Below are 25,175 nucleotides of genomic sequence, written 5' to 3'. Positions count from 1 at the left end.
GCAAGTACACTCATGATCATTACATCTTGAGGAGAAAACATCACCATAGACCAAGAGCACAATCGCCGAATCGTTTATTTTATCGAAAATTCAACCGGGCAGCAAACCCTGCCCCTTGTGGGAAGTCACGTGACCTTGAGCCTGACGTAAATGTTGAGGATGCGCAATGTCTTCGCCGCGTTCCTGTCGCCTGGAGCAGACCTGCCAGCTCCGTGCGTCAGTGTAGCAAAAGCCAGGAAAAACTCAGGAGCCCGAGATGATGGCGGAAGCTTCGTTCTTCTGGGCGACTCGCTGCTTCAGTTCCTGAAGCTTTGTTAGGAGCGCCTTGAATTTGTACGTGGCGCTTCTTCTCGAGTAATGATCTTCCATTTTAGTTCCCGCAAGGTGCGCGTGATTCTTCACCGTTTCCTCGTACGTGTCGTAACATTCGGCAAATTTCTTCAGCACGACGTCCCTGAAAGCCGGAGGGAAGGTTGTCGCGTCCTGGAGGCACTCTTCCACGGCGTCGCACACGGCCACCCTGACGGTCTCGTGCAGTACGAAGGTCCTGTAGCGGCTGGCGGCGAGGTCGTCCACTTTTTGAGGCTCGTTGTAGTAAGGGTCTTCGGTCAGCAGCGACTGTATGGAGATGAGGAGGCTGCTCACAGTCTGAGCCGGACTCCAGGGTGGTCCTCGCATGGTTCCCAGGATGCTGAGGCATATGCTGCCGTCGGAGAATATGTTAGGGTTGAGTCTTACTCGTCCGGAGTCCGTAGTAAGGAAGCGGGCGCCCGGTGGACTCATGGGGTAATCGGCGGGACACGTAAGGAGCAAGCGGAAGAAGCCGCCTTCGTACGGTGTGCCCTGGGGACCAATGATGAGGGCCTGTATCTTGGTGATGTCCCCTTCTTGGGGCGAGATGAAGATTCCAGGGGGAGGGTCGGCGAAGAACTCGACGATGTCCTTCTCCACCCTCAATAGGCTTGGGTTGGGCGGGCCGTCTCGCTGGGGGTGGAGATTCGCTGCTGACGAACCTTGCGGACTTTGGAAACCTCCTTGCTGGGTCGCCATCGGTGCTGATCTCGGTAAATTTTGGCCCCAGACCCGATCCCGACCTTTCGAATAGGTTGTACGCTACAGCTTCTTTTTCCTCAGAATCTCAGTCGTTTTGAGCACCCGCTGAGCATGGAATTCCGCGGAGCTAGCAATGCCTAAGAGGTGAAAAAGAGTTTGAACGTATGTGTAGTAATTTAGATAAGAGGTTGAAGAGAATTTGAACGTATGCGTAGTAATTTAGAAAGAGAGCCTAGAACCAAGGTTGCAGAAAAATATTTCTTTTCCATTGAACACGGAATAGAAAATCAATCGTTTAATCAGCACTAGAGACCTCATTCGGTTTTGCCGTTTTCACTCAGTTCGCAACGTATTGTTGCTATATCTATAATTCGTGTATATCTGATTTATTTTATGCTGTTTGTGAAAAACAGCTGGACGATAGCATGTTCTCATTGTAGGAATCTCATTCAATAAATATCATTCATACTCATTCAATAAACTGGGCCAAAAAGGTTAGGTGGCGCAGTGGTCGGTAGCCTGACTGCCGTTCTGAATAAACCTCTACGAACGAGTAAATAAATAAATTAATTCGTTACAAGGAAAGGATAAGAGCGATGACTGTCACACTCTCGGTGGACAGCTCAGAGAGCCGTGAGGGTAGGAATAAACTAGGGAAGAAGGGACAAAAGAAATTAAGAGGGCAGAAGAATAAGGAGAACTTCATTTTCTACCGATATAGGAGGCCCCCTACTCCCCGCCTCCGGCGTGTAGGCTCAAGGGCCGGGGGCCGGGGCCTCCGCGACTTAAGACAGGCGATGTTACAGTGTTTCTTTGCGGCTTCCGTCGCCAGGCGGATGACTTGCTGCTGTTCGGCGGGAGATTTGCTTCGCAGCAAGGCCTCTGAGGCATCTCTACTTTTAATGTTTTTCCCGACGCCTGGGGAGTCTGGACATTGCCAGATTATATATGATCAAGAGTACCCCTTTCTCCACAGATTTTACATTTATCGTCTGGTCTACCTTCTATTCGCGTGAGGAACAGTCAGTCTGGGTTGCGATATGGTGTAACTTGTTTTTTTTTTCACTGCTGAGTTTTTTGGCGTGATAAAATTAAGTGTTCTGAAAACTTTGCTCAAATCCATCTGCTATGGTATGTCTTTGACTTTGAATACGGATGTATTCGAGCACCTGCATCTTCCTAATTTTAATCTTCTGTATAAATTAACAGTTGTTCTAAAATATATTTGGACTAAAGAATTTTGTCATTTGTATACTCCAGCACGAGAACTTCGCTAGCGAGAGCGTTTTCTTTTGCCCCGTACACGGACCAGGTACGGAGAACGTGTACGATCGTACTATGTACCGTTGGTATTGAACAGTTTGCCTGACGATGCCTTTTGTTTTAACAAGCCGGAAACTTGTAAAACAAACTGTTCTTGAGCAATGATCCATTATCTGTTTGTTTCTTCCTCTTGTGTGTGTTGTTTTCTTTTTTCTCTCTTTTTTTCCCCTCTATATAATATGTTGATATGCAAGTTTTGTTGTCGCCAACTGCCAGGCACTGCCCCTCAAGCCTTCTTTGGCTTAGGCAGGCCTGAATATTTATTATGTTCTTTGAAAATAAACAAACTATTATTATTATTATTTGGGAAATTTCCAGCCTGCAGGCGCCGGCAAGCGACAACCTCTGTTGCTTATAGTTCGGTCCGGTGGTAGCAGAGACCTCCTTGCAACTCTATAGTGCTCGACGATTTCAGTGGAGGCTTGAGCACGCTCATCCAGTCCCCGACAGTCGGGTGGCTCTAGGGTTACCCGGAAGTAGAGAGCTAGGCCTAACTCGTGTGCCGCCTCGTTGCCTGGCACTGATTCGTGTGCGGGGCTCCAGATTATCGTAATTTTACGGTTCAGTTCAGAACTTGATAAATTTTGTTTGCCTGTTTGGAGACCCTTCCTTTGCCAAAATTCCAGACGGCCGTTACATTTCAAGGGAGGCGAAAAACAAACTTGCCTGTGCGCTGTGAGATGACAGTGCAAATAAAAGAACCCTAAGTGGTCGAAATCATTCGGTAGTTCTCTGCTACGGCGGCTATCATAGACCAGCTGTATCGTCAGTACATGACATTGAACATGCCGTATTTTCGGTCAACAATTCTAACTGTTCTTTTTCAGTCATTCCTCTTGCATCTTTTACATTCATTTTACCAAAGCTAGAAGACCTCCACGGTTTGATTGGGCAAAAGGCCCGCCTAACAAGTGGTTCGTTAAGAGTTCGCTTCAAAATGGAGTTCTCGGCATTCAAAAAGCGTGGCGCCATTCCGTTTAGCGGAAGCGCCGTGGTGCGTTCTTATAAAGACGGTCTCTTTGTGTTTTTTTTTTCATTATGAACTGATTTTGGTACTTTAGGCCTCCGTATGGACGTCTGGGTGGCACAAATTGGAGTGACGACCAGGCCGACCTCTTCCAGCCTCTTGTTGGATTCAGGCAACACTTCTCACATGGCACCCTCTTCTCTGTGAACAGAAACTGATACATCAAGATAAGCGTTGTTTTTCGCGCACTAGCTTCAGTTGCCACATCATGATGGCCACATATCATGCTATGGAAAGACGAAGTTTATACATACATTCATGTGAAATTTTGGCGCTGAAATGGTCTAGTTAACTCTGGTATACTCATGCAGGCATTGAAAACTTCGGGAAAAAGCAATGAGCATCGAGGATTTCATCCCTAATAGTCCCATAATGGCACAGTGCGTATCAGAATAACGGCACAAAATATTCCTAATAATCCCGTCACAGCAAAAATGTTGAAAACTAAGAGGTTTATTAGGAAAATACCAATAGAGGATAAGTATATTTAGAGAATATAGATGATTTACGAATGTTAAGGACGATAAAACTGCGTAAAAATACGCAGGAGCACGCAGTTGTAAATCAAGAGCGAAACACAGCATTGCCCCACTATCCACCAAAGCAGCAATCGGCCACAGATTTTAATTTTTTTTTGGTTCTAGGATAAGCTTTTGCATCAATCTATTGTTCAGCATTCCTCTTGCATCTCTTGCAACGAACAGTTTAACCTCTCTTGTTATAAAATGGTTGGAACTGACCATTCACGTCATTATATTAGGAATTCAAGTAGTTCTGTGGGAAGAACTGAAAATTATTTCATTTTTTTACACTGCCTATCATAGGAGTTACGCCAGATATTGCAAGGCATTAGTAAGAAATATGAGAACTATAGTGACCAGCGGTTCAAAAGCAACACTTGGAGCACATGACCGCAGGGCGCTTCTCATGGGGTGGTGATGTGTAATGGCAATTTTTCAATGAACAGAGGCGAATCCGTGCTCAATGCGATACACCCATTCCGGTAATGAACAAACATGGGCACTGATCTTCGCTTTATTTCTAATTAGCTTGACTTAAGCATTATATCTCCAGGCTCTTTCAATTTTTCGTCGCGGTTCCTAAGCTCAGAACGGCTTATCAAAAAGGAACTTTGAGATCATCTCTAGGGACTCTTGAGGCTTGTCCAAGGGAACCATATGGCCGGATCCCTGCAATAAAAAAAAAAAAACGGGTTGAAGGATTAGTTCGTGTTTATGAATTGAAATGATTTAACGTGGTTCTAGCATTGTGTCACATCAGGAAATCCACAATGCAACGCAAGGCAAGAATCTTCGCGCTCTCCGTAAAAGAGGAAACCGGTTCCCCACTATTCCGTGCTTCTTCTTGGATGTAGTGATTTGCGCAGTGGAAGATTCCAGACATGTTTGTGGTCCGGCTGTTTGCAGTCTCCTCTCTAGATGCTTGAAATATTCACTCGTTGTTTCAAGCAGGTTAAACGCCGTAACAAGAGGCGCCACAAACGTGGTTGCGTCTACGCCCGCTCCAATTCAAACCCTGCATGCGTCAACAATTTCTTCACCCGGAAGCGGTTTGGGCAGCCTCTATCGTCATCATCGGCCGAGTTTGCTTACAAACAGAAAAAGTATCTATACATGATTCATACAAAATGCCTTTATTTTCGGTACATGGTCCGCTGGTTATAGATATATTTTTTGTGTTAAAGTTAGTGCTCTGCGGATTACAGGTACGGGACTATACAATATTTTTGTTCCGAAAATTGCCCAGTGTAACGTGCCATGCCTCAATGCGGTTCCTACTATCGGGAATTTTTAAGTTCGTACTTTGGCTGTGCTTCCGTAGCAACCGCTCGGTTCACTTTATCAGCCGCTATCTCGATTCCGCAAATTGTCGCTGGAGCGTCTGCTGCCCCAGTGCAGATAAAGCCCGTGCCGAACCATCGGGGCGTGGCTTTTACAGCGTAAGGTCGTAGTCAAGTTAAACTAGACAGCAGCGAAACATTCGCTGTAGTCGAGGAAGTAAGAATGTTAACATCCGGTTTTTGGTTGCTTGGCCGCTTGGATGCTTTGGCGATTTGCTACACGATTGTGCACTTTTTCTTACGTTATCATCTAACGCAGTAAACGCGTGTACGTAACTTTTATGTGTGGATTGTACGCTTCACATGTATCGGCTGGGAGCAATCCAGCAAAAACTTTATCTAAAATTGAAGTTTCAGGACTGCTCACTGAGAGTATCTAAACTGCCAATGAATTCATTTCGAGGAAGGGTAAGAGAGCAAGAGTTCTGTTTTTACTGTCCGGTGGAGTTTGCCATAGGGGTTGCTGGCCACAAGCAGCCACCGTGGTGGCTTATCGGCTGTGGTGTTCTGCCACAGAGCCGAAGGCTGCGAAACCAAATCTCGATGGAGGCTAAATGCCAATGCGCCCGAATTGCCGTGTGAGTGCAGTTTATGGAACCCCAAGCGGTCGACATTGACCCGGAGTTCTCTACGGCTTCTCTGATAGCCCCTGCCTAGCTTCGGGAGGCTGAACCCCGGATACCAATACGAATGCTAGAAGCAGTTCCTAAGAAGCTGAATACAAACGCTCGAGTTGTTCAGTAGTGCGCCACTGCCCACCTAATTACCTGTTCACTCGAGGGAAGCGATAGAACACTCCTCTGTTTTTTTTTTCTAAGGCGACATTTTATTATCACTTCAACTAGTAACGGCTTTGCGCGACGTAATGCTCTTAAGAATTGGATTAGGCACTGCTATAGTATAGTATAGTATAGTATAGTATAGTATAGTATAGTATAGTATAGTATAGTATAGTATAGTATAGTATAGTATAGTATAGTATAGTATAGTATAGTATAGTATAGTATAGTATAGTATAGTATAGTATAGTATAGTATAGTATAGTATAGTATTTTAATCAACGCCATCACAAATTCGACGAACTCAAATTGTTCATTCTTCAGTCAGGCTTCAAATCGACTAGGGACAGAAAATACAGAGAAGCATTCCTAATCCACAAATTTAAAACACTGCAACCAACAGGGATTAACATGTCCAGAGGAAACCTGGAATCTCTCAGGTACATTCCAGGGTCAGCATAATGTTAAATTAACAAATGTCTTGCACGTGGTCAGACTATTTCCTAGAACCTCACATAAGTATATTGTCTCTCCTTGCACCCTTCCCACGTCATATCTTCCACCACATTTCCGGCCTTGTCACCCTCTCCCTTTGTTCACCTTTTTTTTCTTTTCTTTTTCTCCTAATCCCCTGCTACCAGTTCTCGGAAACCATGACACTCCTGTTACCCCCTCCGCCCCCACTTTTTGACTTTTTCTGAACACGAGCCATTCCCCCCCCCCCCCCCCCCTGCCTTGTCCTTCCTTGGAAATGCCCCCCTTCCTTTCTCCTTCCGGTGCCAGCCCTTTTTTTTTTCTTGTTCTCATTTCCCTGTACCACGCTGACTAATCCTTTTATCTGAGTTTTGCAGGTTCACCCAGCGCCCCCCCCCCCCCCCCCCCCCCCCCGTCGCAGCCCCTTCAAAGCCTTTTGTTCATTACACACCCCCCGGATATAAGTTGTTCCACTATTGCAGCCTAACGAATCATGATTCACCTCCCTCCCCTTCCTGAACCGCATCCCCTCCCACACCACTTTCCTTCCCCACCCCCGGGGCCTTCCTCCTCGGAGCGAAGGCCCTATTTAATCCCTGCCGATGATGAACGCTTTGCCCAGACGAAGACAAGTCCGCTTGTCGAAACGTTGGCTCTAGCAACCTGAGGTTTTCCCCTCCCTTGTTCATTTTGTGATCGATAGTATAGTATAGTATAGCAGAGTATAGCATAGTATAGCATAGTATAGTATAGCATAGCATAGCATAGCATAGCATAGCATAGCATAGCATAGCATAGCATAGCATGGCATAGCTAAAAAAAAAAAGAAACTGCAAAAGGAAGACTATATTCTTCAATACCGGTGGTATGCAGTCAGACCGGAATGAAGCGTGAACAGAACCCGCGAACAAAAAAAAATATTTAACCTGTGTACACTCAGCAGCAATGCACAATTAGCCTATTCATGCTTCTGGGTAAAGGGTCTCCCTAAGTATACATTAAATAAACTTGATTTATGGGCATATCTCGCTGCAAAGTAGAAAAATACAGCATACGCCTGTTCGGGTGCATATACTGCTTACGCATTTGACCCCATATTACACCGTAGGGCGTCCGTGTATAAAGTCACGTAGTGGTGACTGCAGTCCGGAGAGCAGGAAGACAGCGAAAATGGCTTCTAAGCAAAACTCTTTATTTGAGTTGACTTGCGCCCGCAAAGAACTGAAAGACTCGGCGGCAGAGTAGCAACAAGCGTGCTCGGCGGTCGTCGCACAGAATGCCCGCCGCTTTCGGCCCTGCTCAATTTAAAGCTGTTATCGAGCTTCCGAGATAAAGCGTGCAAAGTTACTACAACATTCTGAAACAGAGTAGAATCGGCTCCATCTGGATGCGATCAATCGAGATAAATCTGGTCACGTCTTGCATCACAAACAAAGCGATAAAGCGGCGTGCCGGCAGCTTTGAAGAATGAACAACCAAACACTACAAATATTCGCGGCATTACTCCCAATTTCGTTATACATGTGCTGTTTCTTCGATGATGGTTTGAATGCGCTTGACGTCGACCGTCGTGAAGCTATGGCGTCTTTTTGATATGTTTGGAAATGCAGTGTTCACATTCTCTGCTCGTGTAACACTGCCATTAGCTCTCTCTATAACCCTTAACCTCCACCTTCTTCCTGGAGGGCTTGGCTTCACTCGGGCTCGGCAGATCATCAGTGGGCCTCGGAGGAGCATGCGCTCTTCTTCCCTGGTTCTTAGTGTTGGCCCAAATAAAGTTTTTTCTTCCTCCTCCTCCTCGTCCTGTTCATGTTGCGTTCCGGTCTGACTGTCCAAGGCTTTCATTACATTGCGATTTGTACGCTAGCCGTATGGAAAAACATGTTTCTTTGTAGGTACGAAAAAAACAAAAGAAGCCCCTGGGGCAGCAGCAGTGCTAGACGCGTCATTATTCACGTGCAGCTAACAGAAAATGATCCCGAAGATTCAGCAGCGTCAGCTTATCACTTCCCTATGCCATCGTCACCGTACTGTAATCTCCATCCTAATCTTAAATTCTTACGCTCCGCGTCTGGCGCTGGTGCTGCTGCGGTTGAGATGATATCAACCTGCGCGCGCATCCCACGAATCACCGCATAACACGCTGCACTTTCACCGCCCTCGCAGTTCACATTAGTGATACTTTGGGTGCCGGCCCCCACTTATTTGCTCCTCGAGTATCGCTTTGAGTTTACGTCGTTAAACGCTATGGCCGGCGAACACGACGATGGTGGTAGCGATAGCAACGGTGATACCCAAGGCCACGAAGTTCATCACGAAGGTCATGAAGGCCCTGAAGCAGGCAACGAAGGACTTGAAGATCAAGAAGGAGGCTACGAAAGCAGTGAAGACACCGACGAGAGTGACGCAAGTCACCGGTGCCACTTCGTCGAACGTGTCACGACAGTGCCCAGCGTGAATTTCGCTATCTTCGTAGCCTCGCACGTTTACACCTCCTTCAAGGGGAACTGCGCGACGACTGGCAAAGTCCTGGACATTGTCGAAAGGTGTGCTTCACTCGCCTATGCCAACTTGGGACAGCCCGCTGTCGACAGGTTGTCGAAGCCGCTCCTGGTCGCCGACTTGCTGGCCTGCAGAGCACTCCAGAAGCTCGAGCTGTGCTGTCCCGAGGTTAGGAAATGTCCACACGAGATTATCGCCGATGTCCGCGAGTTTGGCCAACGTAAATACGACGCCGTTCATGCTTACATCGAAGGCAGGGTGAGTAGAATGTGATGTTACTATGTTAACATGTAAGAGGTTGGTGTAGTTGAGCGCTTTTCCAAAAGAGTAGCTATGCAGAGACTTCGAGGCCCCAAAGGTGGCTGCCGTAAACTCGGCGCACTCCTATAGCTATTACTTGCGAGCGATCGTGACGTCAGTCAGTCGCTGATCCGGGAAGAGGAAGGCGGGATAAGGAATGAGTTGGACGCTTCGGAAGGCCCGGAAGATGCAAGCCATTTCTGAAGTGTGGGTTGACGGGCACAGTGCGTGAACCGTGGTGATCGCCTTGTGAGCATAGGATGTGCTGTGGGGCTGTGGTGTCTACCATGTCGGAGTCTTGCCCTAAGTGCCGGATCCGTGGTGGCCGGTTCAGCCAACCAGTCATCATCTCGCTCCCGCCGCGGGAGTTCTATGGCACGGATATGAGGGCATTCATTTCTTGAGACGACTGGATAGCCTTGTACGGAAACCTAGTCGAAATTGTCATGTCGAGGAAGGTGAGGCAGTCGTGCCATGGTAGCGTGGAAGGGCGAAAAATGAGAATGCCATTGAGCTGGTAACCAGTTGAGGTGGTAATCAGGGACGAACCAGCCAGTACTATCAGGTTTTCTAGTTTTCAGATACCTGTATTCGCGGGCTTTCTCGGGGCATATATACTGGACGTCGATTTCGTATTGTGTACCACAGCTGAAAACCGCCGTTTTGAACTTTTGGTAAATTACAATGTGGCAATGTAGACTCAAGGTTCGGTATTATTCAAGATGCCTTGTAGGATCCTGTGCTCGTGGTAGGGTCGGGAATGTGGCCAATGGAGTGAATAAACATATAAGGTAGGGACTGCAGCACGATGCAAATGTTGCTTATTGGCCCTGGCAAAATGTGGGTGGTCTAGTTTTTTTTTTTGATGCAAGGCGCGTTTTGTTACTCCAGGAGTCATGCTTTCGGCGATGACTACGCACTTGACGTTCATAAGGCAACTCTCCTTCTTGGGTTTGTCGAAGAGAGCTTTATCTAAGTCGATCCAGGAATGGACTGGAGTGGTGTTTTTTTTTTCTCGAATATTCGATCGTATTCCCGTGCTTATTTGTCTCCTGTGCGTTGCCTGATATTGTCTGTATACTGCCACGCTGCAATGCAGGTCGAAGCCGGCAGGGACTTCTCGAAGCGCGTCGCCAACGCCGCTGCACAACCCGTCGTCACGATGCTGGATTGCGTGCAACTCGCTAATGACTTCGCTGAGCATCAGCTGGGGAAGGCAGAGGCCATTTGCGACGAGGTATGCATGTCCGAGCTATTCAGTCACATTTAGCGGGGTTCTTTGAAATGGATAATTGATGGTCCTTATCTTTCACTGGTCACGAAACTTCGATACCGCCGTCTGGGGAAGATGCCAATACAGTAAAGAGGGAGTGTTGTTAGCAGCTGCAAGGCACCGTGCCAGTTGTCAGCTGCCCTCCTTGAATATGTATGCATACGAATATGTATACATATATATTTATGCGCATTGTGTATACACGCATTCGAATATGTACATTGATATGCTGGGCGTGTCACGAATTAGAGAACACGTTGTAAACGTCTTAACGCTTTCGCGCAGTGGTTGTTTTCCAGGTGTACCTAATCGCTATGCTCAGTGTCCCTTCCCGTTGAAGGGATATTACTCGTTTACACCCCCACCCCATCTGTGTACTTTCCAACGGTAGTATTGCGACTGACACTATTGTGCTTTTTGCATTCACTTTCTCAAACGTAATTTTTCAACTACTGTTTTCTGCGCCCGTCTAGAATTTCTATCATGAGGAAAATGGTGTCGGTGCAGTTTTTCTCGCGCTCCAACGCGGCACTCAACGCCGTCCACGACGTTTTTCAGTCTGATCGCAACGCCGGGCACAGTAGTAGGGCAACAACTAATGAACCCTCCCGAAGTTTGTAAGCAAATGAAACCAACGGCTGAGATGTCTTTTTGATTAAACTTTACCTGAACATCGACGTAGATGACATTTGTTTTTGTGCTGCCCTTTCAAAGGTATCTTCTTTTTGTGCCCCGTTCTAGTACATGGTCGAGGTCTTGAGAGAGGCCACGCCGGACAACGACCCTCGTAGTTGTGTGGTGCCACGTCTCATGTGCCTGTCGTGGAAGGCCTTCGTCTGTGCAGCATATTACGGCAACCTAAAACGACAGCAAATGGCAGACGCCGCTTCCGAGACAGGGTCGGCACTGATGCGGTTCTTCGACGAGGTCGCTGAACCTGTTCGAAAGCCGACAGTACGTGTTTCTCACTTTTTTCTTTCTTTGTGGTGATATCTACAAAAAGGGTTTCCATGCTTTAAATACTTGCTACTACGTAGAGCATGTCTGTCCCGGTAAACCTCAGACATCAGCACACCAGGATTACGCGATTCTGAGCATTGAGAGTGGAGCGTTGTTGTGTTGCAGAGCAGGACAATATTTTCATCCGCCGCATTCCGACTTCCCTCCAGTCCGACCTCCACTTGTTCAGTACTCGGTGGTTGTCCTAATAAACTGTAGATGCCTGAAGGCTTGCGGCTTTGAACTCTCTGCAGGTTTAAAGAAGAGCATGCTTTCTCAAGATAACATAAATGCATTATTTCTACCGGTAGTGACCGTGACGCGAATGACTTAATGCATAGCATCTTGAACGCTTCAGAGCTCTGGACGTCAAGCCTAATTGCACTGACAGTGCTCAGATGCTAACGCGTGAAAGGGTGCAGGCCTGGCAATATACTCTAACCTGGAGTCATTAGAAACTGTGATGCGTGCAGTCTACCGCGTGTGCCGATGTCGTCAAGTTTTAGTAAAACACGTTGCGGGGCTAGTTGGTTATGCATTTTCTTTCGTTAAAATTTAAGCAGCGCTAACTTTTAGGACGAATACACAGATGACATCCTGTCCTCTGCACCCGTCCGTCCTGTCATGTCATGTCCCGTCCTGTCATGTCCTCTGTCTATTCGTCCTAAAAGTTAGCGCTGCTTAAATTTTAACGAAAGAAAATCGTCAAAACTAAATTCTGTGGTTACGACTCATATTTTGAGGCTGTCGTTTTTATTGCCCTGTTCAGGTCTGCATAGCACGTAAGTTAGCACTTTTCAATTCGTTTTGTCACCTCTGGGAACGCTCACGCATATATCCTTGAAAGCGAAAAATTCATTGCCGTTTGTAGCGTCATATCTTGCAATGGGACAAAAAAAGTTAGCACTGACACCGAATTATGCGTCGGCAAAGCGATGTAACTAGGAGCTGCTGATGCCCTTAGTGCGAGTGACGTCACTTTCAGTCTGGTGACGTCACATCCCTCCGGCCAATGGGGGAGTTTTATGACAGACTGCTCATTTCTTTTACCTTGTGATGCTTCTAACACTTTCTCATTACTACTTGCTCGCCCACTGCTTGCCGCAGACCCTAAGCGGGCACGCCGAGGCTGCCGTCCGCCACATCTGCAAAGTACCCGGGCTGCTCCTGGAGCGATTCGCCGACAGACTTGTCGGCCAGGTCCTTACGGAAGCCATACACCGCTTCCTGAACGCGGGTTCGTAATTTTGTGCTTCTGTGCGTTTTCCGGTCCCAACAGCGTTTTCTCTACCGTTCGTCGATTCTTTATCGCTTTCAGATGTATTTAATCTGCTTCGTTGCCACCGCTCTCTCCTTCCGATGTATGGGTGCGATGAAAAAGTAGGGGAACTACGAATGTTTCACGCAGGCTAAAAATGTGCTACTCTGCAGCCCATCCTGCCACCAACATATTCTCATTTGGCTTAGCACCAGCGCGGCTAAATGCAAGTGGGCTATTCTTACAACGTTGGACACAATTTTTCTTGTCGTTCCGGGGTATTTTGCAGACACTTGTATGCAGCTTCGATGCCGCGTTTCTGCTAAACAAATCTCATTCCAACGCATGCCAGCTACATTCCAACGTATGGAAAGGGCGGCTACTCATTGCACACATGATCATTTACCTTTCTGACATTGGTGAAAACAGCGCGAAAGAAGCCCGAAGGCGAAACGAGGAAGTGACAGGAAAGAGCGCTGACTGACAACTGAATTTATTGAGCGAAACTCGCGCAATATATAGGAAGGCAGTGGCAAAGATAGTCAGAAGCAGTCAACGTCACATGGTGCAAAGAGCCATAAAAGCGATAAAAACAAAACTGGGTGATAAAGCTAACAGTGAACTGAATCTCAAAAGGGATGGTAACAAAATGAAAGCTACACTCAATGACTATACACAGTTAATGTCACATGGTGTAAAGAGCTATAAAAGCGATAAAAACATAACAGGGTGAAAAGGCTAAAAGTCAGCAGAATCTCAAGGGGATGGTAACAAAAAAATACATGACTTAAACAGTTAATGTCACAAGGTGTAAAGAGCCATAAAAACCGATAATACATCCGTAGCAGGTAACAAGGGTAAAACCGATAAAAACTGACGAAATGGAATTGTGGAAAGAAAAAAAACTAACTGAATGTAACAACGTATGGCTAAAAACATGCACATACCTTAACAAACACAGACCTCATTTACCTTTCCTTTGTCCCCATGCTTAACCAGTGTTACGTTATTTCCGTTTGTTACGCGCATGCACTCGCACTTGTACCCTCGCGCGATTGTTTCCTTTGGTAGGCTTCTTTAGAACGCGCGCGTTCAGCATGATTTAAGCGCACTGCCTATGAAGACATCACACGTGAGTTAACGGTCACCATATTTTAGAGTGGAGCCTAGCTTGCGCAGTTAAGGCCGGAGTATGTAGTGACCAGCATAGTAGACGCGCAGGTTTTCGCCGCGTTCGAGTTCTCAAATTTTGCGGCCGCGCAATGAAGAAGGTGCAAACAACGTATGTACAAGTATACTGGCTGCACGACTGCTGCGCTTCCAGCGGCATTGACATGGCCACGCACGACTAGCATACCAAATCGGATGGAATTTCTTGGGCGTCATGATTAAGTGCTAAAACAGCTGCCTATTCTTGCCAGGGTGGCTCCTTCGACGCCAAACTGTTTCATTTTAGCATGTTAAATTCAGTTTTCTATGTACACTTTAGAGAACGGATAGCTGTGTGCTGCACCGGCCAGTATCTGTAGATTTGTGAGAATATTTGGTGTCGCTAACCACAAGTTTTTCATCCTGTCGGCAGTTTCGCCCAGTCTGCGGTCGCCTAGCAGTTCCGACAGCTTTACAACATGCTTGTAATTCCAGCAATTGAGATAAAGCGCATCTGCGTTCATTTTGTGCTCTTGAGCAATGCTCAGGTAACGGTCATGCCCCTTTCCTCCTGTTATCTGCGTTTCATGTGCAAGGCGAGCTTCACACACGTGTCGCCTCAGAGTCGAAACAAACGACACAATCTTGTCAAGAATACAACGTTTTGCCGTGTAGACAACCTTTTTTGTTGTAGTATTTTTCGGTAGTTTGTAGTTCTGTAGGGAACTACGCAAGATTCTGTTAGACGGAATCTGGTTCTTGGCTGGTTCAGGTTTGTCACTTTTTTCCACGGAGAAGCGCACTCTTTTTCAGTGCTTGATCCTCGCAACAGGCGCCGCGTCTGTTGTGACTTCGTCTTAGTGCTTCCACTCTTGTGTCTTCACATCTGTCTTCTGTCTGATTCCTTTGCAGAGTAAGTTCTCTCTCTGCTCCCGCACTCATTCATCTTCCGAAGACCTACTGCACCTGCCGTCTTCGATGAAGACACCGAATCGCAGAGGTCTAGCTGAAATTGAGTAGACTTTTTTTTTCTTCGTAATGTTTTGAGTTGCGTGTAATAAAACGTGTTCAACGCTTTTCTCCTGGGTGCCTTCATCAAATTATTTTTAAACCCTAGTTCCCGCAGTGCTCGTTTGCACGATCATTCAACTGCTTTGGAAGTGAATCGCCCCGGCGAAGTTGCGCATGCGAACGTTCTTATTGGCATTAATGTTCGGGAACAACACCTCTTACTTCGAAGCTCCTGCATGCGACAGCTATTCTGATGGGACTGCATTGCGCGGAGGCCAGCAATAGATTAACTTGATTATTGCTTTGTCTCCCATATTTTCATTCAATATCTTGATATGTCCTTCTTAAAGAGTGGTCTATCAACGAAAGTTGCTGATGCGGAGGGGAATGCGTTAGCTCATGGGCTCAGCTTTCGTGAGCGCTTCGTGTTGTGGAACTCAGTGGTTATACTACATTACGGTATCGTCCCATGCTCGTCACGCGGCTTTACAACTTCGGCTCGGGCGTGCGAAATACGATAGCCACTGGGCCTGGGCCCTGTTCCCGTCAGTATGCATACAGCAGCTACATGTATAAAGAAAAAACGTAAATGCGTATGCAAATCGCTTTTGCAAACTCAACTTCGAACAAGCGTTAATTTGGTAGCATTAGGGTTCCCGTTCTCCAGAAGGGACGTCGTTGTCTGTGTCCACGAGAAAAGCAGAGTGGTTTAGAGGACCGTCACGACATTCAACCACAATTTGCGGAGTGCCTCTGGAGTACGAGTAACGCTTTCTCCGGTCGCTTTCCCAAATGAGCGGTAGCGCGAGAGAAAACTTGCGGAAAATTTTTACTTTCAATAACCTTCGGAGCGTCCGTAGCGCCAAAATCCAAGACTACAAGACCTTGCAGCAGCTCGGTTTGCCACTTTCCAGGTTAGACAGCCGGGCCGCACACGAGTGTTTTGTTTGCATCCAGTTGCTGCTCTTGTTACGCGTTTTTAGAGAGGACAAAACGCTTGTCTAGAATGCTCGAACTTCGAACTCTGGGCTGCTCCGGAATATGCGCGCGGGATTCGGCGATAACGCCTGGATCGAGACAGGTACTGTGTGAGCATGGACGGCCAACGAACTGACAGCGTTGCCCGTCTTTTCGCGGTTCTCTGGCTGCCACAGCTCTGGCACCTGCTTCCGTTGTCAGGAGCGCTGTTATGAGGATGGCGAGGTGAAATGTTGCACGCGAGAGCTTTCCTTACGAAAAAAGAACAAAGAAAAATGAAGCCAATCCTGGCCAAGCATCGCGCTCCTGCAGCCGCTCAGTTTTCGTGTCGTAGCCGGAACTGCACTGCCCGGCGCTCATCAAGCCGCAAAAATACATCTAATGCTATCAGATTGACCGCGCATGCGCACTCACAGCCCGTCTCGAGCTTGGAGTTATCGCTAGATGTCTCGCGCTTAGCCCACAGCGACCCGGAGCGCAGTTTGTGCGCTCGACAAGCGTTTTACACTCTGTATGCATTTGTTTCTTTGAGGTGCGCTCACCGGGATTGCAGCCATGAAAGGCCAAGAGAGCACCGTGAAAGCGGATGCGCAGGTATGAACGTTGTTTCAGGATTCTGCACGAATTGTGCTTTTGGAAATATTTCGAGCTTGAAATTCGTATCGGCGTTAAAATCGCGTTGGCGGGAGCGAATCAGCCAATTTAGGTACTTTCTTTAGTCTCTCCGGTATTGCGCCTCCAATAGTTGGCCGGCTGTTGTTAAGATCCGTCCGCGCGACACTGTGAGGTACTTTGTATCTTGACAGTGACGCTTGTAACACTAGCGCAAAGCAAAACGCTCTTTTCGTGGGCCGCTCATTTCGACCGTGAACGCGTCCAGCCTGTCTTCAGGCACGCCGCGAGAGCACACAGCCTCCCCCGGCGCAGCCAACGTTTGTCCGAGGAGCATAACCGTCATTGCCTTGGCTCAGTCACGACTGTACGCACACCAAGGACGATAAGCGTCTGGTCTGAATTTTCATTCTTTGCTTGGGTCCGGAGGTCGTGTCGTGCGGCACGCTTCGTGCTGGCGAGTGTGCGTTGTTACTTTTAGTTGCTTTTGGCTCATGACGATGTGCATGTACTACACCCCACAGCAACACGTGCCACCGTTCATCTTTTATTTTTTAGCGGCATTGGGGCAGTGACTCAAAGCGCTGTTTAGTACTTTCCAGCCTGTCCTTGAATATAAGATATCACTTTTGGCTCATCAAGATGTCGAGGTAATAACATTTGATCAAGATGTCGAGGTATTCGCTACTGAATTCCTTTTTTTTTTTGCTTACAAACGCGAATGATCTTGCTGGCTCCGACTGTGACTACACTAATTTTAGTAGCTTGACCGCTTTTAAAGCAGGAATTTTAATGCGGAAGCCTTTAATGCCTCATCATTGTAAGCAGGAGTTGTCGACAGAAATGTCACGCTTTTCAATTGGTCGAAACGGTCGTGACGTCACAGTGCGCGAATTTCAAACGGGCCAATTGTACTTTGGCTAGTAACCATGCAACCAATTAAAGGGATCGTATAATGATGCTCCAAGTAAGTGGAAATGAGGAAATTGGTCGAGTTTGGGAATCGAACCTCGGTGTCCGGAGTGCGAGCCGAGCACGGTAACCACTCCGCCATGCCATCTCGATGGTTTGGAATGAACATAGGCGCGTCTGATAATACGCCGTCTTCGTTAACTCCCATCTACCTCCGTTCCCTTACGGCGAGATTCAGGTGTCCAGCGAGATATGCGAGAGAGAGATACATTTCCTTTACTCAAAAACCAATTGACCGGCGAGCAAGGCGTACAACCGAACAGTCGATGGCGTTCTGTGGACTCGCTGGCAGCGTTGCAAGACGCTGTCGCGTTTCGCTCTTAGAGGCGAAACCTAACATCTTAACAACGCATCAGTATCACAAGCAGCAACACCACACTTAAGGCTTTCGCCTCACCGGACTTTAGGTCAACAAAGTGCCCTCCTGAATTTTTCTTCGCTTCCGACTTGTGAAACTTAAAATTAATGCGGTCTCCTTCACGGGTGTGTATTTTTTTCTCGCATTTGTTGGAGCGAAGCAGCATTGGAGGCCCCACGTGTAGATGCTAAGTCACGTGGTGTGATTCCGCCGCAGTTCGTTGCGTTGCCCACGCATTAAAAAGACTGGGCCAAATCACGAGTTCTTAATTTTGCGATGTGGTCGGATAAAATCGCGTGCTTACTTATCTAAACCTTCTTTCTGAACAGCAGGTCTTCGACCATACTTATGTGCCACAGACTCATCTCAGGTAGCAAGTCCCGGTTACTATAGCGTGTGCGTTTGACACGTATGACACGCTTGACAGCGCGACGTTATCGTGACGCAGCTGGGCGGTGATGAAAATGTCAGCAACGCTTTTTGTCCATTCACTTTCGCTTCGAGGCACTGACAAAGTTGTCAGAGAAAAAAATAGTCCGTGTGAGGAGGAATCATGTTCGAGATGTATTTGATGAGCTCCATTTGGGACAGAAAGGACGAAATGTGAAATAAATATCGTAATACCCCTAATATTTTTTCATTAGATGAGAAATGTTTAATTATTTTCTATTTTGGAGTTCCCTGTAAGTAAAAAAGCGCTATTTCAGGCTATAAAGCATCGGAATTTAAGGTTTCTTTACTTTCTAAATTATTCCGATTTTAAAAGAAATGCCTCCTCACCGCATGTACGATGCAGAATATAGTAAGTTACGGTTTCTATGTGGCGCTATTCGAGTGCAGGTTATCTTGTAATCTGCGTCAGCAACGTGAACGTAGCATAGGCCAGTCCGACGAGAAACATACAGACGCTTGATTATGCGGAATCCAACTTCCGCAGGTCTTGCAGGATTGTAAAGAAGCAGATAACATTCACTGCTTCTTTACAGTTTAGTTTGCACGTTTTTGAAAGCGTAGAGACCCTTAGGTCAGATCATCGACAAAAACCATAAAAAAAAAATGAGCTTGTGGTCCTACGGCGGTAAGCTTTTAGTGCAAGTTTGTTGTAACACTCAGCCCTTGAAAAGTAAAGCTGACAAACTAAACTTTAGCTCAGGTCTGAACGGGATATACTCTATTAACGAGGAAAATTGGGCGTGTTGGTACATGTCTTGAATAAATAAATGGCAGACAACAAGGAGGGCGCTGAAACGGAGCTGGCATATTGGCGCGTGCACTGACGATGACGCCGGATGGTTCAGAGTGCATATATGGTCGCACGTTTCGTTGGCAATAAAAGTTGGAAGTTCAGCGCCGTCCTTGTTGTCTCGTCTAGTCCTCGTCTCCTTGCGCTGCCATTTATTTGTTCAAGATATACTCTATTATCTGCGTCTTTACTAGGCCTATCACGTTGTTCAACTGCGAGAGACGCGACGCATGGTTTTTCAGCCTTTACTGCGAGCCCAACGAAAACAGCAGCATTTCAAGGGAAACAAAGACTCACCTTAACAGTGACAAAAGCGATGTTCTTCTCAAACTCCTGCACGAATCCGGCGATCACGCTACCGACGCGCCACATCCTGTACTCCGAGGTTGGCTGTGGGGTCAGAAGCATCGGAGAGTAAAATACAGCCTTTAGAGTGCGCCTGCGCTGCTTCCTTTTAATTATTCCGTCCGTTACTAGAATATGCCGTAATCATTTGGGACCCTTTCACGTTAACAAACATTCAGAAATCAGAGCGAATACAGCATAAAGTAGCTAGATTTGTTTTTAACTCATATGGCCGTGCATTTGTAAGTGAGCTCGTGAGGCGAAGTGGGTTACCCCCCGTCGTTGAGCGCAATCGTGCTTGTCGATTAAATTTTTTCTTTCAGCTTATAAAAGGACATTATAAAGTTGATACCTCTAATTATTTTTCTTACTCCTCAGGTTATAAAACGAGACAAAGGCATGCACTAACAATAACCCCTTTGAACGCGCAAAATAACTGCTTTAAATATTGTTTTTTTCCGAGGACAATTACTGATTGGAATAAACTTAATAGCGAGACTGTTAATCAAAATTCTTTACTGCTGTTTGAAAAGTGCCTGTAAATGTTATGAATTTGTGTGTGTTTATATGCTTGTATTTTGTTTTGTTCCACCCTGCTATGATCTTTACAAGATCGCAGTATCTATAAATAAATAAATAAATAAATAAATAAATAAATAAATAAATAAATAAATAAATAAATAAATAAATAAATTCATCGGCTTCTACACAAAGCTGAATGCAAGTCATGCCCGTATTTCCGTTCTAAATTTTGTGTCTGGTGTTATCTTGGACTGAATATAATCTCAACATGTGGCGAGAAAATCAACATATCTGTGTGGCTGCTGACGAATAGGTTACTGAAGAAGCTTGTAAATACAACAACTAAACAAATGCGCGTGCAACCAAGCTGCAACAAAAGAACCAATAAAATTACAATTTCAAACGGCAAGCACTTGCCCATCATGTGTCCCGGCGCTTGGCGGTAACTGATAGCAGCGCGGTTGCGCACGCATCATTTCACTTGCAGCCTATCACATGCTTTTTCGGCAAATTGTCAGCACCTGTGTGGTCTTTTTTAGCTAGCAGCTTGGCTAACGTCGCGCTAGACCATCATGCAAGTGCCCATGTCCTTAGGTGATTAACTCGGCTTACCTCGTATCCCAAGCTGCGCACAAACCACTCGTCGCCCAAAAAGTTGCACGCCATGTCGACGTCACCGTTGTAGATGAGGGCTTTCAGGCGGCCCGTCTCTGCCAGCTCTTGAACAACCTCTCGCATGGTCGGGTACTGCTGAGTGTAGGTCATGTCCGAACTGTAATGCAAATCAGAATACATTTAGATTTGAAGAGACTATAGAGCATCCGTGGCAGCAGGCGACTGAAAGCATGCACCAACAGTTCTATTTCCACCATTTTAACCAGCGGAAATCTTGTGCACGCTTGTGCCATTTGTACGACAGCACACATTCCTTCGGCCCAGATGTGTGGCCGATGTCTCCATCGGGCGACACAAGAAACGGTTTGGCTTGTTGCTTCAAATACACATTGTAGACCCTGCAAACTTTAGGGTGCGTGATTTGCACATGCCTTCTCTTCGCGACGTCATATCATATAGCTGTCCTTTCATATTTATCTCGTACTGTGTTAGAGACCCGTGCCTATAGGTATAAAACCTTCAGCGGTATTACAGAAGCATCGCCTTTGAGTCTAATACACCAGGAACATTTTGGGCGCTTCTAAGTGGGGTGCTTTGTCACTTTTCTTGCCTGCGTCCTCCTGTCTGACTTTCGTGCTTTCTTTGCGCTATTTTTTACATCCTGCTTTGAAGAACCTTGAGAGCACATGTGCACTTTGTGCGTCAATGCGTGTGCTATTCCGGTATGTGTGTTTGGCTTCGTACATCACAACTTCCATGTGGAGTAGCATATAGCTACGATCGTATCCTTTATTCTTTAACTGCATCACTGCAGACCAGTACCAGCATCTTCTTTCTTGGTGATTTCTGTATCCGCCATGTTTAAGCGAGCCACAACACGTTCTATAAGAGTTAGAAAGTGTCCTACCGTAGGCGTAAACATTTTTTTTCCCCAAAAAACAACGTGGAATGCAGAAAACATGAACCAGCGACAACAGGAAGAGAATTCTCGCGCGGCTAGTGGAAATCACACTGTTGGCTTCACTGTGTGTAGTCACGTCCGCCGAACATTTCAAGAGACGTACAGAATCGATCACACTTGTCTAGAGTGCTCGGACGGTGTGCTGCGGAGCGAATGAACTGAAATCTTTTCGAAGCTGCTTTGCTGGGGGTAAGGCGCTGGCGCCTGTGCCTTCACGTCTCTATTCAGCTGCTGTCCGGCGCAAGCATTATCAATGAAAGTCAATACCTGCTTCATGATTTCTGTTCATTTTCCCCGAACGGCACCTTTCCAGCGCTCTAGGCAACTGTGCTCGACTCTGTACGCGAAACATCAGAAACGCGATTGCACTGAACGCTGAGTGCATTCGCCATTCCCGCTTTACATTCTGTGCTCTTAGAGGCCCCTTTACATGTTCTGTAGCAGTTATCGTGTTCATAATGGCGAGATAGTCCCATTAGAATTAGAAAATCCTCACATCTATAGCCCTTGCCCCGTCGTGAAAATGGAAGGGGTAGCTGAAGCGATTGCTGAATCAATAGCGATAGCTAATTGCGAAGTTCGCTGAACAGCTGTTTATGTAAAAATAAATTCTTCCTTACTTGCAGGGAGTCCAGGTTGTAGGGCACTGTTCCACATGTAGGGCGGATGTGACGTCATTGCGGTTGAAATACAGCTGTAGGCGGTCCTGGTCGACGCACTGAGGAGTAGCAGGCTCGGATTCCTGAGTTGGGATGAGAAGCACAGATACTTCTCAGTTCGGACTCATAAATTGGGCCTATTTTTGAAAGTTTTTCCTCATTTAGTGGAAAACTTAAGTCCTTCGTTATCATTCTAATCATTCATTGAGGTGCATAATGAAACTCCTTATGACATGAGAAAAATGATCAGACTCCTTTGTACAAACGCGCTTCAGCTCTTGTGCTGGCTGTATGACATCCTAGAAAAGAATAAGCTTTTCATGTGACCTTCAAGAAGCAGATCCTGATTTGGCGGGCTGGTGCGCCAGAGGAAAATGCTTCGTCGCATAACGACCACTGCTTTAGCCCATCATTCCGAGCGCTGAGACGAGAGGCGTGTTTTTAGATGCAATCCTGCGGTTCTCTACCGCGCTTATATATATATATATTTTCAATCAATCAATCATTTTATTTCCTTAGAAAAGGAGGAGTACGGGACTAAAAGCTCGAGCAGCTTGACGAGGTCCCGACCCCTTGTTAGTTGGCATGACAGCAGGATGACGGCCAGTCTTACACAAAAATGAAAAAATATCACAAAGCAACGGGTAATACAGAATGAAACAACACGGCAATCAATCGGAGAAGCAACAAAAGGTAATACAGATAAATCAACACACATAAGCAACATTAGTGAATAAAATTAGGCGAATAGGAAGGCATGGTTTAGTCTTGCAAATGAAGAAGTTGACAAAAACGTTTAATGCGACAGTTTCGGTTTCTGGAGGGATCAAAATTTTCTCGGTCTAGTAAGTTTAACAGCGAAGGTAATGTATAAGATAGAGATTGTTCATCATAGGAGGTTCTCGGGGTGTGTACAAACCACATTTCTTTATGTCGGGTCTGACGAATATTTGTGTTTTCTTGGAGTTTTGCCAGATGAGTTATGTAATCAATGCCAAACTTTACAAAACCTTTGTAGCACAACATCAACCTGTAATTATAAAAACAAAACACAGGAAGAATTTCATATTTTGGAAAAAGTGGTTTTGTGGAGTATGTATAATGGACATCAGCTATGTAACGTACAGCTCTTTTTTGTAGCAAAAAAAATTTAACGTGTTCATCCAAGTGAGTTGCTCAGGCATCCTTGTCACATTTACAGAAGGTAATTCTTTACATTCATCGATCCCTTGGTGTGCTCGTACCCCTCCTGGCGCAGTGGTGCAGCGGTTAAGCGATGCGCCACTGCACTGCGATGGCAGGTGCTCGCAGCTGTGGGCCTTGGGCGACCAAAGTTGCTCTTCCCGAGCTGCCAATCATTAATTTGAACTGCCACCTGCCACGGTGGGCAGTTTTCTCACTATCCGGTAGGCAGCTTGCGAGGACACCGAAACATCACATGGCCTAGGTGGCCCACCAGTCTCCTAGGTTGCTCTCTGGGCAGCACCTGCCGGAGCCATGCCCGTGATTTTTCGCTCATAACGACGATGCCAACGACGACACCGGATTTTCAGGAGAACGGGGCCTTTGACACTATCGCGTTAAAGCTGCATTTTTTACCTTGAAGGGTATCCCTATCATTTTCCTCAGGAGCTGCAAGGAGGCGTGCTGACGGGTGGTCTTCGGGTAGCGAGCCGCCAGCGACACCTTGGATGTATCGTCGTAGCTGCACGGGTCGTAGAGATTGTAGACGTTCAGACCGCTGTTGAGAACGATGTTGAGGACTTTGCGCACCTGTGAACACACAAACGATTGAGAGAGTCTCTTGTTTATTTGTTTATTTGTTTATTGTAATACCCAAGGCGCCACAAGTGGCATTACAGTGGGGGGGAATAACACATCATACAAACGAAAAAAAAAGGTAACAAAGTGCAGCCCATACAATGCAACCATGATGCAATATTAATACAGCCTAAAAACAGCATTCACAGAGATGACGAGAATAAATCACCTGACGTAATTAATACCACCTCTTCAGAGAGCCGGTTCCAATCTCTTATAGACCTAGGAAAAAAAGCATATTTGTACATCTCTGATTTACAGTTAATTTCCTTAACTTTTAACCGATGGTCGCGGCGTAGCGAAATATAGTTTGGTGAATGGATGTAGAGGTCACGGTTTATGCCAGTATTGGAATAGTAAATACTATGAAAAAATTTTAACCTCAAACAATATCTACGTTTTTCAAGCGTCTTCCATCCCAGCGAGTTTTTTGCACGCGAAACGCTAAAGCTCCTGGTATAGTTGTTAAAGACATATCGGATACCCAAGTTTTGTACCCTCTCAAGTTTATCTATATCCGTTTTATGCCAAGGGTCTCATACAGCGCAGGCATATTCGAGAACCGAGCGAACGTTTGTCATGAAAAGTAACTCTTTTGTTACGCCTTAAAAAACCAAGAACGCTACACGCCTTTCCTGTTACATAGTCTACATGTCGTCTCCAGCTTAGGTTTGAGGTTATGAATACGCCGAGATATTTGTATTCTGATACTGAGGAAAGTTGTGTCCCATTAATTGTATAAGAGAATTCATGGGGCTTTTTCTTTTTTGTGACACGCATATACACAGTTAAGAAGGATGGCGAGCAAACGTCTGAAGGCCTCACTACCTCAGCTCACAATGCAAGGTTTAAGACCCTAACCCTACTTCGTGTCAGATTACTCGACTTCGCCTCCTACCAAGCTCAGCAGAGTGAAGGCAGTTGACCCTAACGTACGAAGGGAATGCCATTCTCGCGATGTCGTTATGAGCGCATACGTGAAGAGAAAGGTTCCAGTCTTCAAGCCCAAGATCAAAGAGTAAGCGAAGCTCCAAGCAGTGCCAAGAGTGTTCGAAGGCCTGTGCATCGATTAGCCGACGT

The 25,175-nt window shown here is 46.3% G+C and overlaps 2 protein-coding genes and 1 pseudogene across 2 annotated transcripts in view; 1 reads left to right on the top strand and 2 right to left on the bottom strand.

Moving 5' to 3' along the window:
- Positions 1-239: 239 nt before the first annotated feature.
- LOC149365469 (ubiquitin-conjugating enzyme E2 Z pseudogene) lies at positions 240-1,091 on the bottom strand (annotated as a pseudogene).
- Positions 1,092-4,476: 3,385 nt separating this feature from the next.
- The window catches only part of LOC149365467 (lysosomal protective protein-like), a 36,956-nt gene continuing 16,257 nt past the window's right edge, over positions 4,477-25,175 (bottom strand). The window contains exons 6-10 of the mRNA XM_089585197.1: positions 23,874-24,047; positions 22,236-22,357; positions 20,652-20,811; positions 19,470-19,562; positions 4,477-4,593 (exon numbers count right to left, since the gene is read on the bottom strand). Coding sequence (XP_089441323.1) covers positions 4,510-4,593; positions 19,470-19,562; positions 20,652-20,811; positions 22,236-22,357; positions 23,874-24,047 — 633 coding nt within the window. The 3' untranslated portion in view covers positions 4,477-4,509. The remainder of the gene's footprint in view (positions 4,594-19,469; positions 19,563-20,651; positions 20,812-22,235; positions 22,358-23,873; positions 24,048-25,175) is intronic.
- Positions 8,765-15,024, top strand: LOC149365468 (lipid storage droplets surface-binding protein 2-like). Its single transcript, XM_089567430.1, has 5 exons — positions 8,765-9,277; positions 10,419-10,556; positions 11,334-11,546; positions 12,699-12,828; positions 14,911-15,024. Exons 1-5 carry the CDS (start codon positions 8,765-8,767, stop codon positions 14,913-14,915), a joined length of 999 nt encoding a protein of 332 aa, XP_089423556.1. The 3' UTR covers positions 14,916-15,024.

This window comes from Amblyomma mixtum, chromosome 1, assembly GCF_055824585.1.
Source record: "Amblyomma mixtum isolate Tamu chromosome 1, ASM5582458v1, whole genome shotgun sequence".
In the NCBI taxonomy this organism is placed as follows: domain Eukaryota; kingdom Metazoa; phylum Arthropoda; class Arachnida; order Ixodida; family Ixodidae; genus Amblyomma; species Amblyomma mixtum.
The sequence above is the reverse complement of the archived record's forward strand: the minus strand, read 5'-3'. Positions and strand labels throughout refer to the sequence as shown.

Bases quoted from the DNA above. Each gene is read 5' to 3' on its own strand.
- LOC149365468 (XM_089567430.1), top strand. From the start codon at position 8,765: ATGGCCGGCGAACACGACGATGGTGGTAGCGATAGCAACGGTGATACC. The intron at 10,557-11,333 runs GTATGCATGTCC...GCCCCGTTCTAG, and splicing joins CAGAGGCCATTTGCGACGAG to TACATGGTCGAGGTCTTGAG. The intron at 11,547-12,698 runs GTACGTGTTTCT...TGCTTGCCGCAG, and splicing joins AACCTGTTCGAAAGCCGACA to ACCCTAAGCGGGCACGCCGA.